The 19,575-nt window shown below is 40.7% G+C and overlaps 1 protein-coding gene and 1 non-coding gene across 4 annotated transcripts; both read left to right on the forward strand.

Annotated features, from left to right (window-relative positions):
* The first annotated feature begins 4,859 nt into the window (after nt 1–4,859).
* LOC139406780 (histone-binding protein N1/N2-like) lies at nt 4,860–19,575 on the forward strand. 3 transcript variants are annotated; one of them, XM_071149808.1, is made up of 14 exons: nt 4,860–5,415; nt 6,833–6,877; nt 7,045–7,158; nt 11,719–11,799; nt 12,126–12,244; nt 13,310–13,350; nt 14,593–14,660; nt 14,763–14,836; nt 15,052–15,240; nt 15,708–15,877; nt 18,159–18,263; nt 18,397–18,474; nt 18,914–19,039; nt 19,375–19,575. In XM_071149808.1, the coding sequence occupies exons 1-14, from the start codon at nt 5,357–5,359 to the stop codon at nt 19,411–19,413; spliced, it is 1,308 nt and encodes a 435-aa protein (XP_071005909.1). In that variant the 5' UTR covers nt 4,860–5,356; the 3' UTR covers nt 19,414–19,575. The 3 variants fall into 3 exon arrangements, with proteins under 3 accessions (XP_071005909.1, XP_071005910.1, XP_071005911.1); XM_071149809.1 differs by having other exon boundaries at nt 5,240–5,862; XM_071149810.1 differs by lacking the exon at nt 6,833–6,877 and having other exon boundaries at nt 5,251–5,415.
* On the forward strand, nt 15,470–15,605 carry LOC139408150 (small nucleolar RNA SNORA16B/SNORA16A family). Its single transcript, XR_011634206.1, has one exon. It is a non-coding gene; the product is annotated as a small nucleolar RNA SNORA16B/SNORA16A family (small nucleolar RNA).

Genomic DNA, 19,575 nt, shown 5'->3' on the forward strand with positions numbered 1-19,575 from the left:
CAAAAGCTCTGACGTGAAATGTTTATGGAAATGCAGTGTTATAAACCATTTTACAGCTGTGTTTTGTAATGTATTTATCCCATCTTTCACCAAGCCCAGTACCTACATCCCACTAACTCAACATGTGTAAATAACAATGTATATGTAGAGACTAGTATACAGCTGCAGCAGTTTTATGCTCTTGTCCCAGACAGAAGATATCCCAGCTAGACAGACAGATATCCTGTTGGACTTCCTGTTGCACACCACAAACCCAGACCACCTGGATGGAAAGAAGGATTCTGATTATGAGTTGTTTTGATTAATTTTACTAATCGTGCTAGGTGGGGAGCTTTTTATATAAATGTTGCACGTTCAAAAGTACATTTAGATTATTCCTATCTACCTAAAGACCAGTTGGGAAGTGAAAAATGTATTAGATTAGGAGTCGAACCTACAATCTAATGATCCATAGTCAGCCGTGTAAAATTACGTTGTCGGGGCGCCAATATGGGATCAATATCATGCCAAATGTAAATCGCTATCCACATGCAATTCACTATCCACAAACAACTTTTGATTTGTAAATCGAGGGCCTTAAGTTAAATGAATGCCATAAAGATTTGCACATAGGAGAGATATGTGCAAACATGACATATGGCAAACCTGCAACTCCATATTTGGAAGCGCTTAGGTCACCTAACTTTTGGCAGGAATTTGACAAGAAAAAAGAGAACGCCTAGACGAAGTTCTCACACAATTGTTTCTATCCCGGTAGAAAGTGTTAGGGTTGCGTCAATTCGAATCTGGTATCAGGATAAATATGACATTGGTCACCGATTGTATACAATGTATTTTTTATTAGCTAAGCAATAAGTGGTAAATGCAATTTTCGTATATACGGGCTCTCTGTCCCACCTCGCACGGCAAACAGAACTGAACCGTTCCTGACAAAGATATTATAATATACTCTGAACAGAGGTAGTTCCTGCTTCCGAGCCGGCCTGTCACAGAGTAGAGACTGGGTGTGGTTTAGACTCACCCAGCCTATCGTTGATTGTTGGCGTATGAGCTGGTACCAGCCCCCGGGCGCTCCAGTTGATAGATGTAACTGTTGCTGTGTAGAGTATCTATGCGCTCATTCCCTAGATACCGTTATCACATATCTGGTTTCTGTTATTAAGTTTGAGTTCTAACAAAAAACAGTCTTTAACTGCCTACGTGCTGTACGTGTCTCCCACAATTCATGATAGTTGCCTATACCTCAAGGCCAGCCACAGCCTTTCCGCTAGTCACATCATATGTTGGAAAATGTTGATTTTAACATACACAGCCTCATGATAGGCCAAGCATATTTTCAATCCTCACGAAAGCGATTTGTAGTTTAAAAAAATGGTTCTCACGCGTAGTCGTATAAAAAAAGTTGATCCCATTGATGCTGTTGACCCGGATCACTGGTTGATGCGGAGAGAAGGGGGTGAGTGTAACCGGTGTGAAATGGCTAGCTAGTTAGTGGTGCGGAAATGCCCTTGACCACAGAGTGAATTGCACACTGCAGTCAGGGGTACTTGGCTGTGCGCGCCAATAGCGTTTCAATCGGTGACGTCACTCGCTCTGAGACCATGGAAATAGGTGTTTCCTTACTATTAAATGATACAGTTAAGTTTGAGGTTAAAGATCTGCTTTCACACTTTTGGTAAAGGGCTTGTGGAGAAAATCTTATTGCAAGAACTGGGAGCTCTTTAAATTTGAGGTGTCCAAATACCTTAGAAAATATGGTAGTAATCTTGCTAAGACCAAAAGAGCTGAGGAGGAAAAGGTGATCATTAAAATAACTTCCCTTTCTCAGAGGTCCCCAGTCGGCCTCTCGGGGAGGAGAATATGGAACTAATTGAGTTACAAAATAAACTGGATAATATATATCGATTAAAAGCAGAAGGAGCCTTTATTAGATCTAGAAAAAAAATGGATTGAGGAGGGAGAACAGAATTCATCCTACTTCTTTAGACTTCAGAAATGTTATTCTAAAAATAACACTATCCATAAGTTAAACATCGATGGTGTTATTACAGATGACCAAAAATGAATTGCTAAATATTGTAGCAGTTTTTACAGAAAGTTGTATAGCTCTACGTACTGTCAGGAATCCATAGATATGTTTTTTGACTCACTGAATGATGTTCACTCTATCAGTGATATAGAATATAAACAGTGTGATGAACCCATCAAAGTTGAAGAGATTATAGAGTCTATCAAACATCTAAAGAACAATAAATCACCAGGTGTTGATGGAATTATATCAGAATTTTACAAATTACTTCCTGAACAAGTAGCTCCCTATTTGAAGTATTTTTAGAGAGTATTAAAAACAATGTTCTCCCTCACAATGAGTCAGGGGTTAATAACACTGACACCTAAGCCTAAAAAAGAAGTGCTGCTCATCGATAACTGGCGTCCAATTTGTCTTCTTAATTAATAATGACTATAAGATTAGCCTTACTACTTGCAAAAATAATTAAAGAAGTCCTGAATGCAATCATTGATGAAACACAGTCTGGCTTTATGAGGAACAGACATATTTCTAACAATGTCAGACTAGTATTAGACATACTTGACTACTCAGACCTAATAACCGAGGCTAGCTTCATATTATGTTTAGATTTTTATAAAGCATTTGACACAGTAGAGCATCAGTTCCTCTTCTACTCCCTTGAGAGACTTGGCTTTGGGGATTTTTTCTGTAAGGCTCTATACAATGGTAACAGCTCTATCAAATTGAAATATGGCACCTCACCTAGATTTGAGTTAAAGAGAGGAATTAGGCAAGGTTGTCCTATCTCTCCATACCTGTTTTTATTAATCACCCAACTTCTTACAATTTTTTTTAATAATAGTCCTGTACAAGGTATTTCCATAGCTGGTAAAGAAATTATTATAAGCCAGCTGGCTGACGATACTACACTTTTTCTGAAAGACGCTAACCAAATTCCCATATCAATCAATGTGATACAATCCTTTTCCAAAGCATCTGGTCTATATCTTAACATTAATAAATGTGAACTCATGGCTGTCAAAGATTGTGTGACACCTTCATATTATGATATTCCAGTAAAAGAAGAACTTACATATTTAGGCATAACCACTACAAAGGATCAGAAGTCTAGAGGCTTACTAAATTTTAATCCTCTTATTAAAAAAACCCAGAAGAAGCCAAATCAATGGCTACAGAGGGACTTATCTTTAAAAGGAAGAGTCCTAATAACCAAGGCTGAAGGTATCTCTAGACTAACATGTGGCGCTCTATCTTTATATCTTGACAGTAAAATAAGCAAGGAGATAGACCAGATGCTTTTCAACTTTCTGTGGAGAAACCGTAAACATTACATTAGGAAAACTGTTGTAATGAACACTTACGAGATTGGTGGGCCGAATTTTCTGGACTTTACTACCTTAAATAATACTTTAAGATCAATTGGATAAAACAATTCCTAAGAAGACCCACTTCTATGTGGAAATGTATTCCTCATCATGTCTTCTCTACTTTTGGTGGCCTTAACTTCATGTTGGTTTGCAATTATAATATTGGCAAAGTTCCAGTGAAACTTTCTGCTTTTCATCAGCAGGTTTTCTTGTCATGGTCCTTAATTTATAAGCATATTTTTTCTCCACACAGATATTATATATGGAATAATCGAGATATATTGTATAAAAAACACTTTGTTTTTAGAATATTGGTTCCGAATTACTATCCTATTGGTGAGACAACTGGTAAATGCAGAGGGTCTTTTACTCAGTTATAAGGAGTTTGTATCACTTTACAAGGTCCCTGTAACACCTAAAGATTTTGCAATTGTTTTAGATGCCATTCCCTCAGGTTTTGCTTTATTATTCAGGAACGTGTCAAGACCTGACCCTCAGAGCCTACTTTCCGTTGACCCTGTTGACTCATCAGTAGGAAAGATTTGTTTCTCTTTTGGTCCATTCAACAACAGAGAGATATGAACCTTGTTTCAGCAGGATGTTGTATGTATCTATACCTTATGTCATGCCTTATTGGAATGGATTTATTTATAATATCTGTTGGAAAAGAAGTTTGGATGTTGGTTCACACATACCTACTTGTTAACAAAATGAAGGAAGTTTCCTTTAAAATTATTCATAAATATTATCCTGCCAACCACTATATGAAGAATTTTAAGGTAAACATAATTGCTCCTTTTGTAATGACCACCCAGAAACAGTGTTGCATCTTTTTTGGCATTCTATTCATGTAAGAAAACTGTGGCAAGACATCAGTAGATTTATAATTGAACACATTTATGAAGATCTTAAACTATTGTGGAGAGATGCACAGCTTGGATTCTTGACCTATGATAGAAATAAGATGAAACATTTTTATGTAATTCATTTCATTATTCTTTTGGCCAAATTTCATATTCACAAATGTAAATAAAAAAAAATAAAAAAAATGTTCTTAACTTACAAAAATAAATTGAACTATATTTTAAGACAATTAAATACTCTACTAACAAAAAAGCTGTTAGAATTATAAGTGTATGTATGTCCCTTAAGGTCCTTGTGTAATGTGATATTGTACCCCCTAGCCCAATTGTCCATAGCATATTATTCATATATACTTGTGTTTCCACATGTACTTCCTGTATTGATTTGTTGTTAATAAAAAATAAAAGGTGTTTCCCTACCCTGCAAGGGCCGCGTCTTTTTTGGAGCGATGGGTAACGATGCTTCGAGGGTGACTTTTCGATGTGTTTAGAGGGTCCCTGGTTCAAGCGAGGAGAGGGACGGAAGCAATACTTTTACAAAGTCTGACCCCATAACCTACACCACCCCTCTCTTTTGCATGCCTCTCCAGGGGAAAGTCCCATACAGGGGAAGAAATTCACCCGTTTTAAACAAAGTCCTCTACATGCAATGGATTGATTTCATTTTTTTTATTACCAGTTGAACGGCATTCTTTCAGATAATTTAAGAACGTTACATTCGCAGGTAGCCTAGTGGTTAGAGCGTTGGGCCAGTAAACCGAAAGGTTGCTAGATCGAATGCCCAAGTTTACAAGGTAAAAATCTGTCGTTATGCCCCTGAACAAGGCAGTTAACCCACTGTTCATAGGAAGTCATTGTAAATAAGAATTTGTTCTTAACTGACTTGCCTGGTTAAATTAAGAAAATACAAAATTGTATCATGTTACTTTCCCTTTAATATTTTCTCCCGCGTTTAATCAAGTTGAAAGTTCAACGGAAGTGTGCACGGTGTCAGCAAACGCGCCAACAAAGAATAGTGTCAGTGAAATAAAGAACTTGACATTTTCCTAAAAAATCTGTTCATTTAGCTAGCTACACAGTTTACACCACGTTGTATGCTGAGTCAGTCACGTAACATGGCAGAGGAAACAGCAGTTGCTTCAAGCTCAGGGAGGTGAGACATTTTGTAGGACATTTGTTTGTGTGCCTTCGCCTATCCCTCTGTGTTAGCTAGAAGCTAGCTCACTTGTGTTTTGATAACTACCTACAGTATCTAGCTAATCACCAGTGTCTTTAAGCCGTTGTGTACTAACTAGCTAGTTAGCCGAAACTTGTTCATGTTCCCATTCAATAAACAATGCAATATATAGCAAGCTAACAATAAGTTCCGCTCCAACACCCAACCAGCTACTTAAGGTGCGTTCGTAAATTCGCTCTAGCTACACTCCAATTTCGGAGCAGTTTCGTCAGTGCCAGACAGAGCGCAGAATAACTTAATTTACGAACGCACAACACCCGTTGAATATAGCCGGTGTCAGTAAACGTCGTCAAAGCTTAATTAAATTGCTGTCAGCAACACAGTCGCCAACACTCGGGATAACATGGAACCAGCTCTGCTAGGGTGAGTAAGAAGGTCAGTGAGCCAACGTTAGCTTGACTGCCTTTGAGGTCAGAACGCTCGGATCAACTCCTACTCCTCGGCTAGAGCGTCTAGTGTGTGCTCCAATAGCGAAATAGTGTGAATTTTACGAACGGACAACATGACAATGCTCTGAATTTACGAACGCCCACAGCGCACTCCAGATTGACTTTACGAACACACCCTTAGTTAGCCCAATTGATGCTATTCGTGGGTGGTTAACCGTAGCCAGCTAATTGTCGTTAACTGCGTTACACTATCCTCTAGCTAACGGTACCGATTATTAGCTAGCTACCTCGAATTGAACGTGACGATCTGTTGCACTTGCTAGCTGTTAATTTTCTTCGCCAAGGTAGCTAGTTAGAGCTAACTAGTTAGCCCAAAATTGTTAGATAATTGGCTGCGTTGCTAATTGGCTAGTGAAACTAGCTAGCAAAGCATGAATCAATTCGCCTACTTCCTGGTACTCAAGAAATGCACGTGCTTGCTGGCGTGACATAGCTATGATGCTAACTAGAAACATTTTTCCAAAGCTTTCTATATCTGAACAACGAACGCCAATTAGTTTTGCTATCCAGTTCACCAGTTCAATTCAACGTTATTGTCAAGACACGCCAGTGTCAACTTGCAAAACGTGTTTTTTTTCTAACACTAACGTTACCTGGATGGCTCCTATCTCCTAGAAGCAACACTTCCGTTCGAAACAGGATAGAATAATAGTCACTGGCATACTGAGATTACCGGGGGGCGGGGTGTCTGACTAAATTAATAAAGTTACGTTGCCCGAAGGACATTTTAACCCCTCCTGCACTTGGAGGTTTAACCCTAGCCTCATGACCTCTGCAGAAACAATTTAACGTTCACAATAATGTAAATGTACCTAAACGGTACTTGACTAGACAATATTTTGTAGCCTTTATTCTATAATTCACTGCATGTGTCACTGTTTCAGCATGGATGAAAAGCCTGGGTCATCAAGTGCTATGGCAGCAGACAGGTGAGGAACTGTGCTTTTTGATTTTGCTGGTTTGAATTTATACAGCTTTTATGATAAGGTTCCTCTTGTACCTTTTTTAGTCTCAATTCCACACTGATTTATCATGCAATAGGTTTGTTTGAGTGAAGTCCAAAATATGTATTGTGGCTGTCTTGTCTGTACCACAGCTCTGTCGACGTGATGGCGGAGGCAAAGAAGCTGATCGGCGCAGGGAACAGGCACCTGGTGATGGGAGATGTCGTTTCTGCAGTCCATGTGTTCCAGGAGGCTTGTGGCATGCTGTGAGTACTGAGAACAAATGGCTTGGATCCAGGGCAGTCACCCAAGTTTCATAGCATTCGTAACTCAGTCCTGAAGATCATGGGTTTGAGGAAGGGGTCTGAGGAAAGAATGCCTTTTCTAAAATTATTTTCTGTCATTTTACATGACTGCAGACATTACATTATATATGTTTTGTTTTTATACCACGCAAATTATCAAAATGACAAGCTCCTCCTGACATTTGCACACTGAGATCAATAAATTACCCATGCCTTAAGTGTAGCCAATAGCATGGGCCAATTAAGAGTGGATACACTGATGTTAGGCCTATAATATGAGGAGGAAATTATAGTCCACCAACTTTCCAGTGGCACTCACCTGTTCAAACAGATTTTTCACTCAAATGTATTTTGAAATATTGCCAAACAGCTTCTAGCCGCTGCCTGCTGTTCATTGAGTTGTGGCTGTCAATCAGCTGTTTTATATTTCCCACGCAGGCTGCCTATGTGCTCATGATGTGACAGCACAATCTACAGCAAATTTTTAAAATAAGCTATTGATCCTCAGTGTCTCTTATGCTGGTGTAGTATTTTCAATGATTTAATTTATTAATAGACAGGTGTAGCCTAATTATATAATTTTGCAAATGTATTTCAATTTATCTCCAGCACCCCTTTCTGCAACATTGTTTTCTTCCATGTTTTAAATTAAGGACAAATAAGTTAATCAACATGTATTAATTCAATCAATTGTGGTCAGTAACCCCATATGCGGTTGTGTAGGTAGGCCTACTGTTAAAATAATCAGCAAGTAGCCTAGCCTACAATTACGAGAATTAATTCAGTAAGTCAATGAAGCGTGGTTTCAGTTATATTGTTATTGAACAATGCAAACATATCAAATTACTTGAAGAGCTTATGTACAAATGTTTATTTGCATCAGTAGGCTAACTGACTGAAAAGTATCAATGTTCAGGGAAGCTCATCAGGTAGGCTATAGACTAGAGGTTGACCGATTTTAATCGGAATGGCTGATTAATTAGGGCCGATTTCAAGTTTTCATAACAATTGGAAATCTGTATTTTTGTACGCCTATTTATATATTTTTTTTACACCTTTTTATTTAACTAGGCAAGTCAGTTAAGAACACATTCTTATTTTCAATGACTGCCTAGGAACGGTGGGTTAACTGCCTCGTTCAGGGGCAGAACGACAGATTTTCACCTTGTCAGCTCGTGGGATCCAATCTTGCAACCTTACAGTTAACTAGTCCAACGCAATAACGACCTGCCCCTCTCTCGTTGCACTCCACAAGGAGACGGCCTGTTACGCGAATGCAGTAAGCCAAGGTAAGTTGCTAGTTAGCATTAAACTTATCTTATAAAAAAAAAATCATAATCACTAGTTAACTACACATTGTTGATATTACTAGATATTATCTAGCGTGTCCTGCGTTGCATATAATCTGACTGAGCATACAAGTATCTGACTGAGAGGTGGTACGCAGAAGCAGGCGTGTAAACATGAATTCAAACAGCACTTTCGTGCATTTTGCCAGCAGCTCTTTGTTGTGCGTCAAGCATTGCGCTGTTTGACTACAAGCCTATCAACTCCTGAGATGAGGCTGGTGTAACTGAAGTGAAATGGCTAGCTAGTTAGCGCGCGCTAATAACGTTTCAAACGTCACTCGATCTGAGCCTTCTAGTAGTTGTTCCCCTCGCTCTGCATGGGTAACGCTGCTTCGATGGTGTCTGTTGTCGTTGTGTTGCTGGTTCGAGCCCAGGAAAGAGCGAGGAGAGGGACGGAAGCTATACTGTTACACTGGCAATACCAAAGTGCCTATAAGAACATCTAATAGTCAAAGGTTAATGAAATACAAATGGTATAGAGGGAAATAGTCCTATAATAACTACAACCTAAAACTTCTTACCTGGGAATATTGAAGACTCATGTTAAAAGGAACCACCAGCTTTCATATGTTCTCATGTTCTGAGCAAGGAACTGAAACGTTAGCTTTCTTACATGGCACATATTGCACTTTTACTTCTCCCATCACTTTGTTTTTGCATTATTTAAACCAAATTGAACATGTTTCATTATTTACTTGAGGCTAAATTGATTTTATTTATGTATTCGAGTAAGTTAAAATAAGTGTTCATTGAGTATTGTTGTAATTGTCATTATTACAAATAAACACATTTTTAAAATCGGCCGGTATCGGCCTTTTTGGTCCTCCAATAATCGGTATCGGCGTTGAAAAATCATAATCGATCGACCTCTACTATAGACCTTGTGTGTGTGTGGAGAAGATATGCATTGCTTTCAATTGCTAGAATCACATTTATTTATATAGCCCTTCTGATATCCCAAAGTGCTGTACAGAAACCCAGCCTAAAACCCCAAACAGCAAGCAAGACAGGTGTAGAAGCACGGTGGCCAGGAAAAACTCCCTAGAAGGGCCGAAGCCTGGTTCCTCTCTAGGTTATGAGGGGTGGCCAGTCCTCTTCTGGCTGTGTCGGGTGGTGATTATAACAGAACATGGCCAAGATGTTCATAAATGACCAGCATGGTCAAATAATAATAATCACAGTAGTTGTCGAGGGTGCAACAGGTCAGCACCTCAGGGGTAACTGTTAGTTGGCTTTTCATAGCCGATCATTGAGAGTATCGCTACCGCTCCTGCTGTCTCTAAAGAGTTGAAAACAGCAGGTCTGGGACAGGTAGCACGTCCGGTGAACAGGTCAAGGTTCCATAGCTGCTGGCAGAACAGTTGAAACTGGAGCAGCAGCACGGCCAGGTGGACTGGGGACAGCAAGGAGGCAGCATGGCCAGGTGGACTGGGGACAGCAAGGAGTCATCATGCCAGGTAGTCCTGAGGCATGGTCCTAGGGCTCAGGTCCTCAGAGATAAAGAGAAAGAAAGAATTAGAGAGAGCATACTTAAATTCACACAGGACACCGGATAAGACAGGAGAAATACTCCAGATATAACAGACTGACCCTAGCCCCCCCGACACAAACTACTGCAGCATAAATACTGGAGGCAGAAACAGGAGGGGTATAATCATAAGAATAATGAGAATCATCAGAATAATGATCATGAGCGCTCACCTTCAATTTATCAAATTTTTTCCAGCCTAATTATAACCAAATATTGAAAGAGATTCAGTGGGGTAAAACATCTGACATTGATGCTGGTCTCAAAGCAGCGCAATGACGCTGTCCCAATCAAACCGGTGCTGGAATTATTAGTTGACCACACATGGCAGTTGCGTTACATTTATTATAACCAGTGGTATTCTTTTAGCCTGCCAGAGCATTATTATAAGGCATCATTCTGAATGAAACTTCTATAAAATAATTTTAGAATATAAGCTACATACAATGCATCATGCATGATTACCTACACATACTGTGACTAATCCTAAAACACAATTAGGCCTACCTTATTATAAATCGGGCCTTCGCTGTCAGTTGATAACTTTTCATGTTGTACAGATGAAATGCCCATGCTGCATATGCATGCCAACTATTTGATCACAATCAGTTTCATGGTGTTAGTTTCTACATTTTCAGAGTAAATAACTCACGGACCCTAGACCCAAGTTTAATTCTTCCCAAAGGGCCGTTACAGCTTTGGAAACTCCTCCTTTCTAATCCTTACATCTTATGAATCGGCAGCAAGTAACAGGATAATAAACTATTATTTCTCCTTTCAGGGGATCTGACTTGACCTCAACCCCTCCTTCGCCTTATCCACAGATGTCCATCCATTTCCCCTATAGCAATCCTGTGACCACCTGTTCACCCAACACATTCCAAAGCCATCTGTCTTTCTACAGAGACCCATTACCTTCTGACATAAAACCCAGTCTTTTTCACTTCTTATACACTATGTGTCTGATCTCTCATGTCTTTGATCTCTCAATGGTCAAAGTTTACCCCGACTCCCAACAATGGGAATATGTGTTTCGACCTTCTTGAATGATGTAAGGGTGGCTAACCAGCTGAACTCATCCACTTTTTTTTACAGCAGATGGAGTTAATCACAGCCACATGATGGAGAAAAAAATGCAATATTTCAGCACAATCATCCTAAATTGTCATAATAAGTTACATGGTGTTTCTGGTATAACAGTAGCCTGACACGATCACGCTATTATATTCGGTTTGTTATGTAGGATACTAATTCATCATGAAGTGATCTTGTGAGACACGGCTCCATTCTGAGACGTGGCGGAGCGTCGCTCCGCTGTCCACCGGCAGCACTACACCCCTGATTTATAACGGTTGAATAACTTTGAGTTAAACGTAACCACATCTCTATGAACTAAGTGGCACATTCAGTTGACTACAATTTATTTACACCGTTGCAGCAGTGCCAAAGATTTGGGCCTGACCCAAAATTATTCGGTGCTAAAGCCCTCGAAAGCCAGGTCCTGGTGAAGTCCATGCTTGGATTGACTGGATTTGTAATGCTATGAGGGTCATGTAATATCAGAAATACACAATCAATACAAGGAGCATTTAATTTATTCTTTACCTGACCAGTACTGCTAATCTGACATCTCTTGTCCTTCAGGGCTGCGAGGTATGGGGACACCGCAGATGAGTGTGGAGAGGCCTTCTTTCTGTGTGGGAAGTCTCTACTGGAGCTTGCCAGGTAAGTGGAAGAATGATACTGTTACTGTATGGGTCTTTTTTGACACATTTTCTAGTTACATTTTAGCAGACTTTATCCAAAGTGACTGGAAGAACTGTTGAGAATGAGTGACTTGTGTATTCACTATACATGGGGTATGTCCGGGTTTGGCTGGTGTAGGCCGGCATTGTAAATAATAATTTGTTCTTAACCTTTTTATTTAACTAGGCAAGTCAGTTATTAAAACAATTGTGGCCCATGTGGGATTCAAACCCACAAGCCTGCTGTTGCCAGCACCACGCTCTGATTTATGAATATTTGAATTAAATGGCTGTGTGGTGTTTCAGGGTGGAGAACACTGTCCTAGGTAATGCTCTTGAGGGAGTCCCTGAGGAGTCCTCTGAGGAGGAAGGAGAGGGAGAGAAGCTGGACAACTCAAAGATTGAGAGTGCTGACAACTTGGAAGGTGAGGAGTAGCCCATCTTAACCTGACCATCACTGTTCATGGCTGCTTGTCACTTAACTCCTAGCTAGCTAGGACAATTGACTTGTGCTGGAGCAAAAACTAACAATTGTTAATTTTTTTCATTGGCATTAGTAGGTGTCTTCAACATGATACCAAGTATTTACATGCCCCCTGTCAATGGGCTTATCTGACATGGGAAGAGGGAATTACCCAGTCAGCTCTGTTCAGTGAGGGGGGGGAAAGGCTCGTTCATGCTATGGTCGCAGATTGAAAATTTATTTTGACATGCACTCTTTTTGGGGAGAATGATTTAACATAAGTTTTCATGCCCCATGTATCTCTGGTGTAGACAAAACAAGGGACGAGCTAAGAATGCAGGTTTATGATGCGATGGCAGAGAAAAAAACTGATGGGGAGGATGGCAAAGCTGAGCCAAAGGAGGAAGGGAAGAGTGAATCTGAGGCAGTGGCAGAGGGGGAGAAAGAAACCATGGAAACAGAAGCAAAGGAAGAGGACGCTGCCAGGCCTCCTGCCAAGAACGGGCGTGATGAGAAGTCTACGCCTCCTGTGGATGGGGTGGAGGAGACTCTTTTTGCTTCTGAAGATGAAGCTAGAAAAGATGAGGCTGGGCAAGAGGAAGCTCTGAAGGAGATTGGCGTGAAGGCTTCTGAAGAGCGGAATGGAGAGGAGGCTGCGGAGGAGAATATGGAGGAAGAGGGTGAAGTTAAACTTATGTCCTGTGTAGGAATCTGTTCGGGTGCACCAAGTGGATTGGGACTAAAAGACTATAAGAATGGCTGTTAAACAAATAGTTGTTGAACCTGCAGTAGGGCTGTAAAGGGATTGTAAACTCAAGTCTCACTTCTCTTGCTAATGGAAGTTTAAGCTGCACTGTTGGGAACGGCCGCTGTCACATTATTACTGGAATCACAAGCTCTTCCTCTTCCACTTGTCTTTCCTAGCGAACTATCACACTCTGGTTTTGTACAGTTGGTCTTTGGTTTTCCTTAAGTGTAGGACTGCTGCAGTTTAGGCTTACTGTATTCTCTTGGCCTCCACTCTTAGATGATGACGACGATGAAGGGGAAGGCACTGGTGAAGACAAAGTAAGTTATCCTTTAACCTCACTAGGGGGTGAGGCCAGGGGGTTGGCTAGCATCCCACCTGGCCAACATCCAGTGAAATTGCAGAGCACCAAAAACAGAAATACTCATAAAAATTCATGAAACTTACAAGTGTTATACATGGGTTTAAAGAAACTTCTTGTTAATCCAACCACTGTCAGATTTCAAAAAGGCTTTATGGCGAAAGCATACCATGCGATTATCTGAGAACAAAGCCCAGCAGCCAAATCATTACAAACAGTAACAAGTCAGAAATAGTGATACAATTAATCACTTACCTATGGTCTTCATATGTTTGCACTCACAAGACTCTGATTTACTCAATAAATGTTTGTTTTGTTCGATAATGTCCCTGTTTATATCCAAAAACCTCTGTTTTGTTGGTGTGTTTTGTTCAATAATCCACTGTTTAAAACAACATCTGGTGAAATTGCTGAGCGTGAAACTCAACAAAACAGAAATTATCATAATAAACATAAGGTACAAATGTTATACACCGGTTTAAAGAAACTTCTTGTTAATCCAACCGCTGTGTCCGATTTCAAAAAGGCTTAACGGCGAAAGCAAACCATATGATTATCTGAGAACAGCGCCCAGCAGACAAATCATTACAAACAGTTAGCCGCCAAGAAGAGGAGTAACAAAAGTCAGAAATAGCGATTTAAAATGTATCTTTGCTCTTCATATGGTTGCACTCCGAAGACTCAGTGTTACGCAATAAATGTTTGCTTTGTTCGATAATGTCCCTGTTTATGTCCAAAAACCTCAGTTTTGTTCAGCAATCCTTTGGAACAAAGTGTAGTCACACAGACGAAAAATCAAAAAAGTACCTTAAGTTCATAGAAACATGTCAAACGATGTTTTGTCATAAATAATCAATAATATTTCAACTTGACGAAAGCTTCGTCAATAGAAAAGGAGAAACAAGAAAGGCGCGCTCCCGATCGTGCGCTGGACTCATGTCTGGAAATTTCCACTGACCTCTCATTGAAAGAGCTGTATCACCCTCATTTTTCAGAGTAAAAGCCCGAAACGATGCCAAAAGACTGGCCACGGTGTAAAGGAAGCAGTTTACTTTAGGCGCACTTTTCATCCAAAATTCCAAATGCTGCCTCCTACCCTAGTGAAGTTAAACAATGTCCCTTTGTCACAATGTACTTATTTTGTATGAAAATATTTCACGAACATCTAACCTTTTTGTTTGCTTCTTCCCATCTCTTGTAGGAGGAGGAAGTGGGTAACCTGCAGCTGGCTTGGGAAATGCTGGAGGTCGCTAAGGTCATCTACAAAAGGTAAACGCTCCCTGTAGAAAGCTACCATGAAACTTTGTTTTGGGTATACATTATTCCAATGGACTACCTTTCACCTGTTTCCCTCTCTCCTTATACAAACAGAAAGGAGAACAAGGAGGACCAGTTGATGGCTGCTCAGGCCTATCTGAAGCTGGGAGAAGTTGGAGCAGAATCTGGTATGATCTCCATTTGCTCTTTCTTGCACGTTTTATTTTTTGCTCAATGCAAAATGTTTTGCTACGGCTTGCCCTACTGAAAACGCACGTAGTTAATGTTGACTTTATACATCCCATTTCTGATCACCTTGCCCTTACCCCTCCCTCAGGTGTTAGACCCTTGCACCACACACTACAGATGTTTGTTTCATATTCACGTGCCTTCCCTCTTCTAGGTAACTACCCTGCAGCTGTGGAGGACTTCCAGGACTGCCTGTCCTTGCAGCTGAAGCACTTGCCCCCCCACAGCCGCCTGGTGGCCGAGACCCACTACCAACTGGGCATGACCTACTGCATCACAGGCCAATACAGCCAGGCCATCCAGCACTACAGCAGCTCAGTCAAAGTCATCGAGAGCCGCCTGGGTAAGGTGGATAAATAAAATGATACATGCCACGTATCTATGCATTTTAGTATTTGAACCTCCAACCTAGCCGTCGCTAGCGCCATGTTACCAATTTGGCCTTACAGGATGGATGGCGGGAGTGGGGTCTAGGGGACTCCCCTCTGACCTTCTCCAATGGGTTTTAAGGAGGAGAGAGAGAGAACGTGACGAGTATGCAATTGAGATTTTCCCTAAGTTTTAAGGAACTGACTGGCCCTCATCGAAGCCGATTTGGCATACTCTCTCAGTGGCGTCGGTCAACAAAGGAGCTAAAAGCGTCTTTTACCGACGACCGCTGTTTAGATCTCTTGTAGCTTATCAGCAACAGTTTGGGAAAGAACATCAACTTTTTGCACTTGATTCGAAGCTACCTGCAGTCACTACTGCACTAGGTATGACTTGTCAACCTCTGACCTGTTACTTACAAACCTTGTTTCTGGTTTCTAGCCATGCTCCAGGAGGTGATAGACAAGGCGGAAGGTGAAGACGGAGCCAAAGAGAAGACCGAGCTGGAGGAGCTGAAGCAGCTGCTGCCTGACGTCGCTGAGAAGGTAGAGGATGCCAAGGAGAGCCAGAGTATGGCAGGATCAGCCTCTGTGGCCATACAGCAGACATTGGTGAGTCCCTGTGGGATACTGGCTCGTCTCAGGGTTGTGTTTATTCGTCACCAAACAGACTGAAACTGGCAGGAACTTGTCCAGTAAATGCTCCTTTTAACCCTCCTGTTGTGTTCGTTTCGTGTTAACAACTTACGTCTCAAATCCCCCTAACGGGGTCGATATGACAGCCAGTGAAAGTGCAGGGCGCCAAATTCAAACACATCTCATAATTAATATTCGTCAAACATACAAGTATTTTACACCATTTTAAAGAAACTTAGTGTCCGATTTTCCAAAAGGCTTTATGACGAAAGCATACCAAACGATTGTTAGGTCAGCACCTAGTCACAGAAAAACACTGCCATTTTTCCAGCCAAAGAGAGAAAATTAATCACTAACCTTTGGTCTTCATCAGATGACACTCATAGGACTTCATGTTACACAATACATGTATGTTTTGTTCGATAAAGTTCATATTTATATCCAAAAATCTCAGTTTACATTGGCGCGTTATGTTCAGTAATGTTTTTCTTCCAAAACATCTGGTGATTTTGCAGAGAGCCACCTCAATTTACAGAAATACTCATAATAAACATTGATAAAAGATACAAGTGTTATGCATGGCATTATATAGATCCACTTCTCCTTAATTCAACCGCTGTCAGATTTCCAAAAAACTTCAAAAAAAGCACGCCACGCAATAATCTGAGTACAGCGCTCAGACACAAAAACAAGCCATGTTGTGGCGTCAACAGAAGTCAGAAATAGCATTATAAATATTCACTTACCTTTTGATCTTCATCAGAATGCACTCCCAGGAATCCCAGTTCCACAATAAATGTTTGTTTTGTCCAAATACCTCCTTTTTGTTCGTGTTTAGTTCACAAATCCAAATTCATGAGGCGGGAGCACTAGGTCCAGACAAAGTATAAAAAGTTCCATTACAGTTCGTAGAAACATGTCAAATGATGTATAGAATCAATCTTTAGGATGTTTTTAACATATCTTCAGTAATGTTTCAACCAGAGAATTATTTTGTCTTTAGAAATGCAATGGAATGCAGCTAACAAACCCCTGGTTGGATTTTTTTTCTCAGATTTTTGCCTGCCATATGAGTTCTGTTATACTCAGACATCATTCAAACAGTTTTTTAGAAACGTCAGTGTTTTCTATTCAAATCTACTAAGAATATGCATATCTTAGCTTCTGGGCCTGAGTAGCAGGCAGTTCACTCTGGGCACCTTATTCATCCAAGCTACTCAATACTTAATTCTGTGTTCTCGGTCCAAAATGACCACCCCATTATAGCTGATTCTAAATCCATAATGATACATGTTATCACCTGATGTTGTGTTAGATCTTTTATCAACTTAAGTTGTTGTGAACGTTGAGTTTTGAACTTCTATTTGCTATTTATGGCCTGTAGGCCTCATTGACCTGAGCTCACAACTTGTTTTTGAGATAATAATTTTTAAAAAAGCAGTGTATGGATTATTTTCACTGTAACAAATACTCAGATGAACCTTTTGCTATTTATCACAGGCTACTTTGTGTCAAAGTTTGACAAGGACTCTCGCATCACCCGCGTGTCATGATCAAGAGCCTCACATACAGTACATTGTTTGGTCATTGTGCTGCCACAGAATGAATTGTGAGCAAGACCTCAAAAGCTTTATATACCAGAGCTGTGAGAAATGTTCTATATAATGTTGTTCCCATATAGAATAGGATAGGTTCCCATTGGGGTTGCCTTGGAAGCCACGAAGGGGAGTGCGGTGTGTGTTGCATGTAGGGGTCTGAAAGAGGAAGTGTGTCCATCTGATGAATGGGATAGTGCCTGAACTCAATGTTATACTATAATTGTAGTCTCACCCATTCATTTCTAATGACCGGGAACACCACAGGTGTACAAAAGTTAAATAAAACACCCAAAATCTAATGAAAATCATCAATGTATTTTGTGTGTTCATATGCCCCTTTGTGGACAAAGTCATTGACACTTATGACAATCAGATTAAATTAACTACATTTTTCAGAGAACTTGTAAATCGGTCCAATTTGACCGGAACACAGCAGGAGGGTTAATTTACTGTTGTAAAGCGTTTTGATACGTGTTCTAATGAATGACTTAGTATAGCAGGTCTACTAAATGTTTATCACCAAGCAAGGAACAAGTTCAGTCCACTTCTCAATTGCTAATGAGAAGAGAAGTTAATATGATGATTTAGCCAGCTTGTTTATGCCATTGATCTGTGGATGTACTGTCTTTCTTCTACTGATCATGTCTGATCTCTTCCAGGCTGGAGCTTCTACTTTGTCAGCATTCCCATCCTCTTCCTCATCAGCGTTTGCAGAAAATGGTGGACCTTCATCTTCCTGTTCATCAGCATTTGGAACCAGTCAGGTAACTACAGTCTACATTTTTTTTTTCTTGCACCTGGAATGAAACCTTGTGCTAATTCAAACAAATGACTTGGATGTGATTAACTTCAGTAAGCAGCGGCTCTCATGACCAATTCCCTTGTCCTGCGTTTTAGATTTCTGTCAGATCGGCAGCCGATGGCGCATCTTCCTCCAAATCTGCATCAGACATTTCCCACCTGGTCAGGAAAAAGGTGAGATCCCTCCCCACCACCATTGGGTGCTACTACACCCAATCCCAGCCTGGGGTAACAGGTGGCGAGGCTGCTCATACCCTGGTCTATACATCATGCTGTACATTACTGTGCTCTGCTTGTAGTAGACCCCCCCCCCCCCCCCCCCCCCTTGTCAAATTGGTTCATGCCCCCATTCCTAGTATGCTCATGTTGCATGAATTTCTTGCTTGGTCTTAGTTGCGAGGGTGACTTCTCTTTTTAATGGTGTTTGACTACTTTGCTTTCCATTCCAATCTCCCCTTTTGTGGTTGAGCATTATGCATGTTTAGTACATGTTTTGATCATGCTTGAATTCTGATGGCTGTGTGTGTATAGTTGTGATTGTGTAGCGGTGACTTTTGGCTTTTGTGATTGTGTGGGTAATGTTGAAGTGACTTTGGTTTGTATTCCTGAACAGAGGAAAACTGAGGAGAGCCCCGTAAAGGACACTGATGCTAAAAAGACCAAGCAGGAAACTACAGTTAATGGCAGCGGCGATTCCGGCTCTGGCAGTAATGGAGTCCAGGAGAAAGGGGCACAGGAGGCGAGTTGATAGGTTTATAACTCATTCTCAAAAGGGTTAGGTGCAGCAGAGGAAGTTGGTATTGGTGGCATCATGTGAAAGGGGGACCCCCACCTTGAATTGTCTGTTTTAAACATTTGAACAGACTGGAGTGCTATGACATATTTGACCAAGACTCATACAGGGGGTTTAAGTTCTCAAACTGATTCATCTCTACAGTGTTAATTGACCCCTGATAAGAATGGCAGGTTTGTATATGTGGATTAAAGCAGAGTCCAGGCATTTAACATTCTGATCTACTTCTGCTGTCAGATTGGATGACACCCCCCCCCCCCCCCTGTTATTTATTTGTATAGCCCGGCAAGCTGTCCGCCTCTGTGGAATCCTCGGTGTGAAGTAACTTCCTCTCCCTGATCTTCCAGCCAGCAGAGCAGGCCTGCCCCTTACGCCGATTTTACACTTTTGTTTCTGTAAATATGACAATTTTTCACATTTGTTTGTCTAGTTTTTGTATACTTGTTGTAATAAAAGTTCATTAGAGTATTTGCAAATGTGAA

Source organism: Oncorhynchus clarkii, chromosome 4 (assembly GCF_045791955.1).
Source record: "Oncorhynchus clarkii lewisi isolate Uvic-CL-2024 chromosome 4, UVic_Ocla_1.0, whole genome shotgun sequence".
NCBI lineage: Eukaryota > Metazoa > Chordata > Actinopteri > Salmoniformes > Salmonidae > Oncorhynchus > Oncorhynchus clarkii.